Source organism: Grus americana, chromosome 3, assembly GCF_028858705.1.
Source record: "Grus americana isolate bGruAme1 chromosome 3, bGruAme1.mat, whole genome shotgun sequence".
Classification (NCBI taxonomy): Eukaryota; Metazoa; Chordata; class Aves; order Gruiformes; family Gruidae; genus Grus; species Grus americana.
In genome coordinates this window covers 5,654,665-5,670,715 of record NC_072854.1, presented here as the reverse complement: position 1 = coordinate 5,670,715, position 16,051 = coordinate 5,654,665, and the positions used below count along the sequence as shown (strand labels likewise).

The 16,051-nt window shown below is 45.7% G+C and overlaps 1 protein-coding gene across 1 annotated transcript; it reads left to right on the top strand.

The window, feature by feature from the left end:
• Positions 1-3,146: 3,146 nt before the first annotated feature.
• LOC129203981 (opsin-5-like) lies at positions 3,147-10,692 on the top strand. Its single transcript, XM_054819096.1, has 4 exons — positions 3,147-3,219; positions 6,930-7,262; positions 7,864-8,195; positions 8,986-10,692. Exons 1-4 carry the CDS (start codon positions 3,147-3,149, stop codon positions 9,331-9,333), a joined length of 1,086 nt encoding a protein of 361 aa, XP_054675071.1. The 3' UTR covers positions 9,334-10,692.
• Positions 10,693-16,051: the final 5,359 nt, after the last annotated feature.

The window sequence follows — 16,051 nt, the reverse complement described above, 5'->3', positions numbered from 1 at the left end:
TAACAGACATACCTTCCCCAAACTGGGATCAAATGGTAACCTCTCTTTCTTGAACAGACTGAACTGATTTGATAAAGCTATTTAAGACTTTCATTACTAGGAATTTTTTCAGACATCGTATCTGTCCTTTTTTAGCCTTTTCTGGTAGAATAACTTCCTTTTATAATTAATATTGTATATATCCTACCTTCCTGGACTAAACTGATACTCACGTGCTTATACACCCAAGGCTTGAGAAGCATTGCAACAACCAACCACGTTCAGCTGAATACCCACTGCCAAGGAACATTCAGTGAAGGACATCTGCAGTGAACATCTAATGAGTAGGTCCTTGATTTCTTGAGTTAGCTGATATCATTGTTCAAAAACTGTATGAGACTTTGAGTGAGACCATGAAGGGGCAATGGAACAAGTTGTCCACAGAGCAGCTCCACCTGATGTGGAGTTTCCGTCCTTGGAGATATACAGAACCCAACTGGATACAGCCTTGAGCAATCGACTGTAGCTGATCCTGTTCGGAGCAACAGGCTTGGACTAGGTGATCTTCAGAGATGACTTCCAGCCTCAGTGACTCTGTGATTCTGTGTGCTCTTTTTGTTGGATCAAGGTTTGGAACATCAGACTGTCTTCACCCAGATAAGAGTCAAAGTCCTTCCTGCCTGTTTTTTCTTCCCTCTACCCAGAACTCATGCCTCCCTAGCTGCCCAGTTTAAACAGGAACCTCACAATTTTTTTTTCCTTATCTGTTCAGATTTTTCAGGCCAGCAATTTCTGTCATTGAATTAGAATGTTATAAGCTCTGGAGAAGAACCAGTGAACCGTTCCATCTCCTAGTACTTATCTATGCAGACTCCATTGTGTTTCTACTGACTTTGGAGTGACGTGGGATGGGTTGGGGGAATTTTTCAGAAACTCTTGAGCTGACTACACATAAGCCAGCCTCGGTCAAGAAGTAGCTTAGCACAGCGAAGTGGTTTCTGAGGATGGGAATGATTGGGTTGTAGCATCTCTTGAAGCCTCCATTCTGATAATACTATGAGGTACAGTGTCTATTCTCTGATGGAAAACCAGACATCCTCTCTTTGCTCTCCTCCACTGTATCTTGCCTACATTTAGCTCCTGGCAGCAGAACTTGGGAACTCGAGTGTTGCTGTGGGCTAACGAAGCCACCTAACTCTTAGTAGTGCTCAGTTTCCTTTAAAAATAGGGTTTGTATCTGTGACAGCAGAATTAGTGCTGATTTTGGTACCCAAGTACCCAAGTTCTGTGTTCAGTGGTGGAGGCAGATTTACCAAGAACAAAACTCGTAACACCCAGCATGCTGACAGTGGGGAATCCTGATGTGGGGCCATGGACCCAGACACAGGGATTTCGTTTCTCTGAAGTGATAACTCCACCCTGAGCAGCACCTCTGTGAGACTGGTTCACTTTGAAGCCGTAGCTAGTGGCTAATACTGAATCACCATTACCCCTGCAGAATTTATTTTATGCCATAGCTGTTCATGCAAAATGTATTAACAACTTTTGGAGCAAGAGCTCCCTTCAGCACCATACCAGAGAGTCAGATACCATTTGCTTTTTCTCCCTCCAATCTTGTGACTTAAGTGTGGAGCAATCCAGCTTCAAGTGGAGGGGAAAGCGTCTCTCTGTTAGGCCATTTTCTTCACCCCAAAGCATCTATAACCTGCAGAATAAAACACTCTTACAGGAAAAACATGTATTCGAGTCTCAGAAACCAGAGGAGGGAACTGATTTCTGCATTTCACATAGGATGGCTAAGATTTTAGAACAATGGTGCCCTGAGAATGCTCTGAGTGCTACTGAGCCCCGTGCTGTATGTGTTGTGTTGCATGTACTTGGTACTGAATTAAATTCCTCAAAGTCCTCAGTGCAGGGATCCCCGGTGTGTAAATCCCAGACAGCTTCAGCAAGGAGCAAGCATGGAGACATGCAGTAAAGCTGAGGTGGCAGCACATCTGTGCGTGGCCAGTTTTGCTTTCTGGTGGAACTCAAAGCTCTTAAAGTCTCGCAGATTCCTAAGGATTTCAGAATTTAGGCTGGTACTGCTATACTTAGGCACCTAAATTCCACCTAGCTTGCACATGAGATGCCTATATGCTCTTGGGGATCTTAAAATTCCCTATGTCTGAACGCAGTAAAATAGGCCAAGCAGAGAATGTTGCTAATGCAGCTTGGCATATCCAGGTACTGGAATTAATTAATTTCAAATAGATCAGCTCTTCAGTGTGGTGGCTGGGTACTGCCCAGGCTAAAAGTCGACTTAATGGCATTGCAACTACAGACCTGTAAACTGTGTGCATTGCACATGTAAATTGATAGATATTTGGAGCCTGGAGCAAAACTTCGCATTGTTTATAAAGACTGAGAGACTGTTATGTTGATTTTAGGCTCAGATATTATAAGGAGAAGGTAAACTTGGATGTGAGGCGTTGCTCTCGTTGCTTGCCGAGTACCAACACTAGAGTGTCACTAGAGCGAACTCAGCGCTTGGTTCTGCTGTGGTGCTCTGCAGCTGTGCACACCGGGCTGCGCGTCCTCCAGTTCTGCCCTGCAGCAGCTCTGAACGTCCTGCCTGCGGCGGTGTGCCTTTGGCCCTTCTGAACCCCTGGAGCAAACAGCTTTCCTCTAATACTTCAACACAGAGATCACCTCGTATTTCTCATACACAGCCATAAAGCTGGAAAACAAACCTCCCAACCTTCCTTCCCCTGCCTGGATTGATTTCCCAAGGCTGCTGATGGTTGAACGACAATTGTTTTTGCTCAGCAATGGCAGTCTGAGGGGATTTGCATTGTGAAACTTTCTTGACAAGCCAAGGAGCGGTGTGAGAGGAGGGGGTGGGTGGAGAGATGCTCTGCCAGCCAGGCAGGCGGGATCGCTCTGGCAGTGGCTCTGCCCAGCTTTCACTCTGTCTCCCCGGGGAGGGAGCCTTTCTCTCACTCCAGGCTTCTCCCCTGCCACGCGAGAGGGAGGGAGAGAGGAGAAAGCAGAAGGGTCCCTTCACACCGACAGCACCCAACTGCCCGGCTCGCATCGGCAGCAGGCGAACCATGAGGAAGGGTCTCTTTGCCCTTACGGTCACTTTGCCTTTGATTTAAAACTTTCGCCTACTTCCACAAGGGACAATGGAGGAGCAATACATCTCCAAACTCCACCCGGTAGTGGATTATGGAGTTGGGGTCTTTCTTCTGATCATAGGTGAGTTCTGCCTTCTCAGCCTGCTTCTTTGCTTCAAGCCTAGGAGCAGACACGCTGGGGCTGTCCTGCCTGTGCTGCTGCAGGAAGCTGGAGGGAAATGACAGAAAATCTGTTTCCACACAGGTTCCTGCTTATTGCCTTCGAGTCGGTTGGGTGCCAGGATTAATATCCACTGTCAGATTTGCGATCTTTTGTTTCGATGCTGAAGACCTGCTAGCATAAGTTTGCCTCTGCGGCATCATAAGTTTTCAAAATCAGTTGTCTACTGCTTATCCTGGCATCTCAGCCCTGCGAATGGAGAGATGAGGCAGCCTGCTTGATGTTCCGACCCTTGCAGGGGGGGGAAGTTCATTATGCATGAAGAGCAGCTGTGCCTTGGTAGGATAGACTGGGATAAAATAGCAAAGGGTTTCTAAATAGCACTTCTGGTTTTTATAATGGCCTGTTTGCCCTGCTGAAGGCAGATTTACAATGAAATACAAGTGGGGATATGTACCAGTTTGCTCCAGCATGGCTTTAGCAAAGTATTTTCTTCCGTGACTGTTTGTTGCGTGTACCCGGGTGATTTGTTTACTGTCGGTGTAGATTTGGAGAGGAGATGAATTGGTTTACATGCGCAGTCCAACTGAATTTTGCTAAGACACAAGTACCCTCCTCCCTTCAGCTCACTTGAAAACCCTGGCTGAGATGCTTTTAAGAAAGACAGGCATATGTTTTTATGTGCTTTAACAGAGAGGCTTTGGGCAGCAATGCTGGGCTTTAGCATTTCGCATCTCACCCGTTCCTGCACACTTTGCACCGTGCTCTGCTGTCCCCTCAGTCGTGCTGACAGCGGAGAGTACAACTCAGGGTGAGAAAAATCACTATCTGCAAAACAATGAAGGGTTTTTCTTTTAATCCAAGTCAGGATGTCAGCTCCTTTCTACACAAACATAAATATGTAGATGCAGTTAAGGTCATGGGACGGGGCAGCAGCAAAGGGCTGGAGGCTGGAGCTCCCATTGCTGATAATTGCTCTTGTGCCACCATGCTACAGTCTCACACCTTTCCTAAAGAGCTTTTAGGCACCTAAGCTCCAGGTGTGGCTTCCAGCATTGGATCAAGAGCCCTGTGTGGCACCAGGCTCACTGCATCCCATATAGGAAGCAGTGAGCTTACCTGGAAACCCTGTTGTATTTATCTGTAGCTTTGCCACCTCACTGGGGGCTGCAGCAAGGCCTGTTTATTTGTCCCCTGAGGGTTTTTTTAAATTTTTTTTTTTTTTTTGGTAAGGGTTGGAAGGGACCTCTGGAGATCATCTAGTCCAAACCCCCTGCTAGAGCAGGATCACCCAGAGCAGGTTGCACAGGATCACGTCCAGGCGGGTTTTGAATCTCTCCAGAGAAGGAGACTCCACAACCTCTCTGGGCAGCCTGTCCCAGTGCTCGGTCACTCTCAGAGTCAAGAAATTTTCCCTCATATTGAAATGGACCTTCCTGTGTTCCAGTTTGTGCCCGTTGCCCCTTGTCCTGTCACTGGGCACCACTGAGAAGAGTCTGGCCCCTTCCTCTTGACACTCACCTTTTAGATATTGATAAGCACTGATGATAAGTATTGATGATTTTCATTAGGAAGCAACAAGGCCAGGGCACGGGCTGCAGCACTCACCACCACCTCTCTGCTGTTGGATTACTAGCCCGCGCTGGCACAGCTTTGTCCTGTGCTGTCCAGCAGCCTCTCAGGCAGTGGGATGGGGGGGGACAGCATCTGCCAAAGTAAAAAAGAGGGTGGGCCTGGATGTCAACCCCTGACGGTAAGAGTAAGAGCTACTTCCTACCTCTTGCGCAGTGGTTAGGGGTCTCACAGAAGAAAGTGAACTGGGTTCATTTTCCTCTTGAAGCTTGAGGATTGGTTTTATGCCAATGTATATTTGTTCCATTTTGTTGCACGTGCTTTTATTAATTCCTGTGTGGGCACTTTTTTATGTGGTATCTGTGAGCAAATGCGGCCTTTCTGCTTTCACAGCGACAAGGGACCAGGACAGAATCTTTTTCTGTTTCCCTATTTCACGTCTGACTTTAGAGGACACCTTCTCAGGAAAGCCTTTGCTCAAAATGTAGCTCCAGCACAATGTTCACTTGAAAGAAAAGAAAAAATTATTTGTTTCCTTTGTGTACTTTTGACACTGATGTCATGAACGCTTTGAAGCCCTATGGCATATCTGAATAATGTATGTCCAACAGGTCTCTTTGCAAAGCAGTCTCTGCTCAGCTGCATGCTTCTGGCAAAACAATTTCTATGGTGTGTCTCACTGCTCTCAGAGACCACCAGAACAGGGTGGGTGTCACGGAGCGATTGTGGTCCTTGACCAGCACATGTTGACTGTTGAGGCAGCTCAGAGCCCAGGAGGTTGGAGCTGGGGCTCCAATGGAAGATGCACTGCAAAGAGGGAAGGCTTTGGGAAGTGGAGGACACCAGATGAATGGAGGGCACAAGCGGGCAGGACAGCTGGAGTTCTTCAGTAGGAAGGAGAAGTGGGAATATTACCAGGGAAAAAGGAAGGTGGGTAGGCCCGTTTTACCTGATAGTGTGGGATATTCACCTGAGATAGCAGCCACAGGGGAATAGGTGGGATATGCAGCATGACATGGCAGTGAAGGGCTATAGTGCCGTGATAGGAAAGGGCAAGATGTGGTCTACTATTCATATGACAAAATTTCCCCCAGTTGGTAATGCTGGCCGGCATTAGGAGGGTGTGAACAGAAATCTGAAGCACTCTTTGCTCTAGCAGGTCCATAGTGGAAACAGCCTGACAGGGAAATCCCCGTTTAGCAGGGAGGCAGGAATTGAAACCCGAGAGCTGGCTGAAGCAAAACAGCAGATGCTGTGGTGAGGATGCCGAGCTGTGTAGCAGCTCTCAGAAATGCCATCCAGGTATTTCCTTGCCATGAGCTAAAGATCATGGTTTCATAGTAGGTGTCGTGGTTTAACCTGGCCGGCAGCTAGAACTACCATGCAGCCATTCTCTCAGTGACCCCCCACCCCCGCAGTGGAATCAGGGAGAGAATCGAAAAGGAAAAAAAAAAAGTAAAAACTCATGGGTTGAGATAAAGACAGTTTAATAGGACAGAGAAGGATGATGATGACGAGGAGGATGATAATAATAACAATAATAATAGAAGAATATACAAAACAAGTGATGCACAGCACAATTTCTCACCACGTGAAGCCAATGCTCAGTTAGTTCCCGAGCCACCCCACCTCCCGGCCAACCTCCCAGTTATATACTGAGCAGGATGTCATATGGTATGGAATATCCCTTTGGCCAGTTTGGGTCAGCTGCCCTGGCTGTGTACCCTCCCAGGTTCTTGGTGCCCCCCGTCTTCTCGTTGGCAGGGCAATATGAGAAACTGAAAAGTCCTTGACTGCTTGGCAACAACTAAAACATCAGTGTGTTATCAGCATTATTCTCATCCTAAATGCAAAACACAGCACTACACCAGCTGCTAGGAAGAAAATTAACTCTATCTCAGCTGAAACCAGGACAGCAGGGGCTGGCGGATACACACTGGAGTGTTTTCAAAGCATCAGCACAACATAGTGTTGGCCTGGGAGGTGCTGAATTCTGGCTAGGCTCCCAGTCTGTCCTGTCTTCTAGACTTTAGTCCCAGACTAATGACTGGCATTTTTCACATCCTTTGTATAGATAAGCATTTCACAGGTATGCTAACTATGTGATATTGTTGTCTGTGCCGATTCTTCTCTTTCAGCCATTCTCACAATCCTTGGAAATTCAGCCGTCCTTGCTACAGCTGTGAAACGCTCTTCCCTCCTGAAGTCACCGGAGCTGCTAACAGTCAACTTGGCAGTAGCAGATATTGGAATGGCAATCAGCATGTATCCGCTGGCCATTGCATCCGCCTGGAACCATGCTTGGCTGGGAGGAGATGCGTCCTGCATATATTATGCCCTGATGGGTTTCCTTTTTGGTGTCTGCAGCATGATGACCCTGTGTGCCATGGCTGTGATTCGATTCCTTGTTACCAATTCATCAAAATCTAACAGTAAGTAAATTACATCTCTGGTAACCTCATAACGGTACATTTGGGCTACTATGTTCAGAGAAGTACTTTGCTGAATATGGCATGGAGTATCAGTTCAATAACTGTAGGAATAAGCCTCAACTTTTAGTCCAATATCAAACCTCCAGTGTTGCAAGAAGGATCTGATTAAATTCCTTATTAAAAAGCGAGGCTTCTCAGTTCTCAGTAGTACCAAGTGAAACTACCTGATGGTGCAGAGCCCAAATGTTTTGCTGGACCAGACTGTCTTATCTTCCTGTTTGTGTGCAAGCAGACATACTGAAACTTGAGAGGAAAGAGTGTTCTGGCATTCCTGCACTGGGAGCACAGTACATTTTGGGTCAACTTGTTCTTGTGAAGCTCCTTGACTTACCAAACTGTAGATCAGCACTGAGGGCTGCATTGAGGTCTCGCCCAATCCATAGACACTCTCTGTTTTGTCTCTCAAAAAGCCCAAAGGGTAGGGAACTGCAGCAGCAGCCCAGGCATATTTGTAGCCACCATCCTTCTGTTGGAGAAGTTGTGGTGAAAACCATGCGGTGAGATGAGATTCATATATGCTTGCTCTTCCTCTTTCTGGCAGGTAACAAAATCACCAAGAACACTGTTCGCATCTTGATTGCTCTCATCTGGCTCTACTCCTTGCTCTGGGCTATTCTGCCCTTGGTAGGCTGGGGCTACTATGGTCCTGAGCCATTTGGCATCTCCTGCACAATAGCCTGGAGCAAGTTCCACAGCTCCTCCAATGGCTTTTCGTTCATCCTGAGCATGTTCCTCCTGTGCACAGTCCTGCCTGCACTGACCATCGTTGCCTGTTACTTGGGAATTGCCTGGAAGGTTCATAAAACGTACCAGGAGATCCAGAATATCGACAGGATCCCTAATGCAGCTAAACTGGAGAAGAAGCTGACATTGGTGAGTTATCCCAGTGATGAGAAGAGTCTGCAGTAATCAGGAGCTTGCAGAGAACTGGCTCTGCTCATGCATGGTTCATGATGACCCTTCATTGCTTTTGCCTAGTATTGACCAAAGATGGAGATGCGGTTCGAGTCTCACCCACACTCTGCACTCCTCAGAGGAGCAGGGGGCTCCTGGAATCCTTGTCATTTCAGTAGCTTGATCAGGATAATATATCGCAGGTACGATGCAGCTTGTTAAATCTTTAGGCAGTTGCATCCGAGATGCAATTTCATGCTGGCATAGCTGCTGGATCCTTTCATGTTGTAGCTGGGGTGGAGGTCCTGTTCTGTCATCCTAGGTATTTCTAATTAAGTGGCTATTCTGAGTGAGAGCTACACAGAATCCTCTTTGGAAACAGGAGTTTTTAATATAACATTTTTTCAAATACGCACTTCAGTTGCTCATTTCTTGTGGAAAAGCAGAACGACCTAAGCTTTCTAGATGCTGATCTATTGATAGGCTATAGTTTCTGGTTGGGCTGTGTCTCCCATGACATACTGCAGCCCGAGTCACGGAAAGAGATGGAAGCAACTGCCTCCAAACAAGCCCACAGTGTAGATCTGCTGGGTGGGAATAAAAGCATAGATGCACGGTCCAGTGTTGCCTGTGCTCATGTCACAACACAGCACGCATACGGCTTCAGGTATTTTGGCTGGTTCACATGTGGTTTCATCCACACGCCACGTGCCTGAGTACCAGAGCCAGCCAGTGCAAGCTGAGAACTGAAGCCCTGTTTCCCTTTCAGATGGCTGTGCTCATCTCGGTCGGCTTCCTGAGCTCGTGGACACCCTACGCAGCAGCCAGCTTCTGGTCCATATTTAACTCCAGCGATTCCCTACAGCCCATTGTTACGCTGCTGCCCTGTCTGTTTGCCAAATCTTCGACAGCCTATAACCCTTTTATTTACTACATCTTCAGCAAAACTTTCCGTCGTGAAATTAAACAATTGCATTGTTGCTGCGGCTGGCGAGTTCATTTCTTCAGCACCGACAACTCAGCTGAAAATCCCGTGTCGATGATGTGGAGTGGGAGAGACAACGTACGTCTCTCTTCAGCTGCGAAGGTGGAGAACCAGGGAGCTGCAACTCGCTGAAATGCAGCGATGGTTTCACAACGTGGGTCAAAACATGGGCTCGCTCGTGGGTCCAAATGAGTAGGAATGCAGCATGTGGGGTTATCACTGCATATCTTATGTCAGATACAGCGGTTTAAGTATATGTTTTTAAGCAACTCTCAAATCTTGTCTTTAAGCTACACAACAAAAAAACCCCAACCCTGCTATTTTTTTTCCAAGAATTTCCACTTTAGAGGAAATAGATAATGTACTAGAAAATAAAAACATGTAAACTATTTTCAGGGAAACAGCTATAATTAAAAGAGGATTTATTATTTTTGTGGTTTTTTTTTTCTTATATTTTTAACTTTTCAATGCAATCTATCTGCGAACTCTTGGCTCTATCAGTAAAACAGCCATCAGAGAAAACCGTAGGTTGAACACAAAATGTTACCAAATAAATACAGCTGTAGAGTGTAGCTTTCCAGCAATACAGATAGAAAACCATATGGGTAGCAAGAAATATTCACTGCCAGGAAAAAAATGATAAAGTGGCTGCTATCAAAATGTCTTACAGAGATCTACAGTTCCTTGCTCTGTCAGAGGTACAGCGCCAGCTCCTCAAAACGCACGCTCGAACAGGAGTCAAGCAGTCTTCGTCTGAAGAGGTTAGGTGGGGATGTGGCAGTCGGCAAAGGATGTCTTCTTCTGCCTGTCACAGAGAGCCCAGCGAGAAGTGAAGGAACCTCTTGGCAAAAGGAACCGCGCACTTACGCTGTTGCTTGCTGAGGTATAACAGCTCTCCTAGCGTGAAAGCTGGCAGAGCATTTATTTTCTGGAGGAGCGCTCTGTATAGCATGCCAAAAGACATCCCCAGGATAACCAGCCCGGCAGTAAGTAATCCTGCAGAGGCAGTCCTAGCTCTCCTCACTTGAGTGGGAGCTTCTGAGATACCGAGTTCCCCACTGGCTGGAGCACTGACACAACTGCAACTGAGAACAGGGTTCGCTGACTCAGTTTAAAGCATACGTACAACTGTAACATCATCCTGCTAGACAGTTTTAACAAGAGATTCTGAGGTGGAAATGATGACCTCCTACAGTTTAAATCTCTCTCGCTCTCTGACTTACTGTTTGTGATTTTAAAGGACATAAACACCTATCTTTAGGGTTTGAAATATTGTACAGAATATGCCTTGATAGCTGCAGTCATTCTTGCTTCCCCTGTTTGCTCAGCTGACCACATCTGGGGAAGAGTGGCTGGAAAGCTGCCCAGCAGAAAAGGACCTGGGGGTGCTGGTTGACAGCTGGCTGAACATGAGCCAGCAGTGTGCCCAGGTGGCCAAGAAGGCCAACAGCATCCTGGCTTTTCTCAGAAATAGCGTGGCCAGCAGGACCAGGGCAGTGATCGTCCCCCTGTACTTGGCTCTGGTGAGGCTGCACCTCAAGTGCTGTGTTCAGTTTTGGGCCCTTCACTACAAGAAGGACATTGAGGTGCTGGAGTGTGTCCAGAGAAGGGCAACGAAGTGGTGAAGGGTCTGGAGCACAAGTCTGATGAGGAGAGGGTGACAGAACTGGGGTTGTTTAGGCTGGAGAAAAGGAGGCTGAGGGGAGACCTTATTGCTCTCTATAACTACCTGAAAGGAGGTTGTACCCAGGGGGGTGTTGGTCTCTTCTCCCAAGCGACAAGTGATAGGACAAGAGGAAACGGCCTCAAGTTGTGCCAGGGGAGGTTTAGATTGGATGTTAGGAAAAATTCTTCACTGAAAGGGTTGTCAATCACTGGAACAGGCTGCCCAGGGAAGTGGTGGAGTCACCATCCCTGGAGGTATTTAAAAGATGTGTAGATGGGGTGCTTAGGGACATGGTGGTGGACTTGATGGTCTTAAAGGTCTTTTCCAACCAGAACGATTCTATGATTCTATGATCCATCTTTGCTGTAGGTTTGGTGAAGACAAGAAGAGTTAAACCACAGGCAGGTCTGGCACAGATTTTAAACGACAATCTAAAACAATAGAGAATGGACTTTGAGTTCATGAAAACTTCTACCACACTCAAACCCCATTAATTAGTTTCATTTGATAAACTACAGCTAAGGCCAAGAACAGGATTAAAAAATAGGCTTAAACTCTTCTGTGGCTACGAGAATTTTGGTTCCTGTGGAGCGTGGATTACAAAAGAACAAACAAAATGAGACATGAGCTGTAACATACACTGAGGCACAAATTAATTACTTACTCTGGGTTAGGAAACTTTACAGAGCTTGCCTTCCCCTGAGTTCCTGCCACTGGCAGTATCGCTAACTCTCATATATATTCCGCTAGATTAAACTAGGTTTATTTGTAAAAAGTTGTGAAAAAATTCCTAAATTAAGTTGGCATCCAGGCTGACATTATCTTGTCCTGGGTTGTCACTCACAGATGCTCCATGCAGAACGAGACTGTGCTCAGTCTTCTTGCCCAAATACAAAGAGGTGAAGCATCCTCTGGGAAACGATCACCTCCGACATCCCATGGCACCGGGAAATGGCAAAAGGGAAATGTGGGGAGGAAGAGAAAACACTGAGAGGGGAGCTCATGAAAGCTGAAGGGAAATGTTTGGGAGGAGGGGAAGAGGCAGGAGAGCGTTAGGCAAGTGTGTTGGTGGGGAGGGCAAGGAGATGGTGGAGGGAAATGCAGAAGGGACAATAGTGTAAAACAAAAGAGGGGTCAGAGGATGTGCTGGAAAGGGTCTCATTGTGGTAAATGTCCATTATCAGCATTTTTTCAGGTTTAAAAACCTTTCAGGTTTTCCCTGATAGGAAAATGAAACTGTATTTTAGTAATCATCTTCCACCTCAGAGTTTTTGCTTTCACATGCTCAGTTGCTTGATGTTTAAAATAAATAGCAAAAGATATATCCCCATCTGCTAATTGCAGATTAGGGAATGGAACAATGACGTGCATGTTGATAATGTAATGTAACGTGAGCTTCCTCTGTGAAAAATTTAGGAGCAGAACAGGTCCACATCCACTTGTAAATGCTCGTAAAGTGTACATAATATGGAAAATATCCCACTCTACAATACAGACAAAATCACTGTAAACCCAAAAGATCTGTATGTTGGTAGCGTATAATGCTTCAATAGCCTGATTGATTACCTGTTAATGTACTTCAGTTTTAAAAATCAAAGTCCAGGTGTTTGTGTACCAAATATGGCTCACATCTCTTTTCATTTCTCAGACTCAGTGAGAAGCAAATTGAAACTTCCCCAGTACAGATTGAATTTTAGATGGGTTTATGTTATATACAGAAAATTGGGAAAGTGGGGCTGCGCTTGACCAGAGAACTAGGAAAGGAAGCATAGCATACTATATAGGGGACTAGTAGTTTTTTCTTAAGTTTCATGAAGTTGACTTATGATCAAATTATAACTCTAATTCCATGGTATTTCCTGCTCAGCCCTTTACTATGTTGTCGACTAAGTGATCTTCTAGGACACTGGAGCAGAATGCAAGCGCTTACCTCAGGAGCTAACCTGGGCACCTTAGGTTTGCAATCACCAGCACAGTCATCCCAACAACTGTTTAAGGTAAAAACTCCAACAGCATCTAACCTGCTCACGTACTAGGAGTTATCTCACCAAACCCTGGAAGTTTACAATGCAGACATCCACATGTGAGCAAGCCATCTTTGGCTCTTTCCTTTCCATTGAGGATAAATGGAACTTCCACTTCAGGTGATGACTTAAAAAGTGAAATAACACAGCTAGCACCCTGATGTGCATTAAAATAAGTTGGAATTGAGTGCCTTAATTTGAAAAACCTTCTAGCCAGTTTGTCCATCTCAGCACAGGAATAACTGACAGAACTAGATCACTTGTATTAATGGTCAATTTTCCATCTGTAAAATTAAATGTGACTCATTTCAGAACAAAGATCAATTATTTGAGGGAGAACATTGTTCTAGCAGTTAGAGCAAGAGGCTACTAACACTGTGGAGACCCAGGTTCCATTCCATCACTTTGCCAATTACGCTGTGCAAATGGAGAAATCACATAAACTTTGTCTTGGGTTCTTCTCTCATCCACACAGTAGAGATGGTCTTGCTGCTTGTCACTGTAGAGCACCAATTGTTTGATGAACAGCTTAATGCAAGTGCAAAAGCACTGATCTTGAAGGTTGTGAAACACTAAGAATGGAAAATGGATTGCCACTCCTTACAGAAATTTGTCCTTTGTAGGATCCATCTACCATGCTCAGGAGTTTTTACAATTGAAAACCAAGTGGAAAGTTTGTTTCACAGTGAAGGTGCTGGCCTGGGACTTGGTGCCATGCTCAAGTTCTTGTTTTATCAGAGCTTCTTCCATGAAAGCCAATGCACTCAGTAGGCCAATTCCTATGTGTAACTTCGGATCCACATCTCCAGCCCTTTGTCCTGTCTCTATTCCTTGCATCTGTGCAAAACAGAGTATGTCTTACACGTAAAAAATGATCTACTATTTTGGAACTTCCCAAGGGAAATGTAGTCATGCAGCAACCTGCTGCTCATTCCTATTGGAAAGATCCGAGTGCCTAGTCCCACATTTTAGAGTTATCATTTTGTCCTGGAATATGCCAAAAATAATCATATTGAAACAAAATGTTTCAGTATATTTGGGGAGTACCTACTTGATTTTGCACTAACCCAAATTCTCACCAGCCTGAGCAGCAGCGCAGTTTTAAAGCAGCTGAGTTGAGGAGGAGTGTGTACAGCATCCGAGATGTTACCTGGCAACCGTTCACCGTTATCAACGGGGGCCGGCAGCCCGACGCCAGCTTGTCAGTAAGCACTACGTTCATTGCTGTGCTGCTCCTGCAGCGGAGAACATATGGGAAAAGCGTGTTCCATCTTAGCTTGTCATCCCCTAAGGAATCTCTAGTTAGGCAGCGAACTGACGACAAGCCTGAAGGAAAGTCTGTTCACTTGAGTATCTTCTTTCCTTAAAGGACCTAATACAAACACTGTGTGCCGGGTGAGATAACTATTCTGTCCTTAGACTCACCGTTTTGTTTTCCAACCTTGATACAACCAGAGAGAATCACTGTATGTTAGTCAGTCCCAATCTAGAGCTCTGACGGCCCCTCCTTCAAGCACTGAAGGCCTAGAGCGATTCCAACTGAAGTTGGTGGGGATTTTTGTATTGAATTCAAGGGAACAAGATGCAGATTTTAAAGATCATTAAAGAAAAGCGGAATCTGTAAGGCAAACACAGGTAGATGACATACATTATCGAAGAGCAGAGAAACCATAGACAGAAAGAAATGAATGAAACCAGTATCATTATAAAGTTTAGAGGTGACCAACACGTTGACTATGTATTTTTTCCAGTTGGCAGGCAAGAGGGCTTGCGAAAAGATGTAAGGGAGTATTTTTATTGTTCTTACTTTCTGTATATCCAGATTTGAACCATACCAATCTTTCTTGGAAGGAATCAGATACTTACAAATAGCTAAGGATAAACCCCCAAGGAGTTTTCAAGGCAAAAGTGTGGATTGGGATCAATATTTTACACCTTAATCTCATTTTGAATAAAGTATGATGGTGCTGACGCTCTTAGAAGCGTGCTACAGCCTCTTCCACCATGGTGCAGCTACAAGCATTACCCTAGGGAGGCTGCGGTCTCCTTTTATGAAGGGATGCCACGAGCAGCAAGGCAAAATGAAGTGGGATAGAGCCATAATGCCAGAGACTGTCCCCCAAAAGACCCTCACACCCACTTTGCCCTGTATGGATTCCATAAAGGGCTTTTCACAAGTAGAAATCAATATTCCTTCTGGAGGGGAGATGGAAATGGTGAGAATTTAGGATCAATTTACCTGAAGAAAGTCCAACTGCTGAATAGACAGGGATGGCAAGAACAATACTGGACAAACCTACAGAACTAAGTACAGGAGAAGGAGCACTGGAATGAACTTCATCTGAGAAAAGTGTAGAAAGTATAGAATCATAGAATCACAGAATGGTTTGGGTTGGAAGGGACCTTAAAGATAGAATCATAGAATCTTTAAGGTTGGAAAAGACCTAGTCCAATCGTCAACCCAACACCACCATGTCTACTAGACCATGTCCTGAAGTGCCATGTCTACACGCTTTTTGAACACCTCCGGGGCGGTGACTCCACCACCTCTCTGGGGAGGCTGTTCTAATGTCTGACCACCCTTTCAGCAAAGAAATTTTTCCTAACATCCAACCTAAACCTCCCCTGGAGCAATTTGAGGCCGTTTCCTCTTGTCCTATCACTTGTTGCTTGGGAGAAGAGACCAACACCCACCTCACCACAACCTCCTTTCAGGTAGTTGTAGAGAGTGATAAGGTCTCCCCTCAGCCTCCTCTTCTCTAGCCTAAGCAACCTCAGTTCCCTCAGCCGCTCCTCATAAGACTTGTGCTCCACACCCTTCACCAGCTTTGTTGCCCTTCTCTGGACATCATCTAGTTCCAACCCCCCTGCCATGGGCAGGGACACCCTCCACTAGCCCAGGTTGCCCAAAGCCCCATCCAACCTGGCCTTGAACACTGCCAGGGAGCCAGGGGCAGCCACAGCTTCTCTGGGCAACTTGTTTCAGTACCTCACCACCCCCACAGAGAAGAATTCTTCCCAATATCTAATTTCTTCCTAGTATCTAATCTAAATCTACCCTCTTTTCGTTTAAACCCATTACCCCTTGTCCTGTCACTACACTCCCTGATAAACAGTCCCTCTCCAGCTTTCCTGTAGACCCCCTTTAAGTATCAGGGAA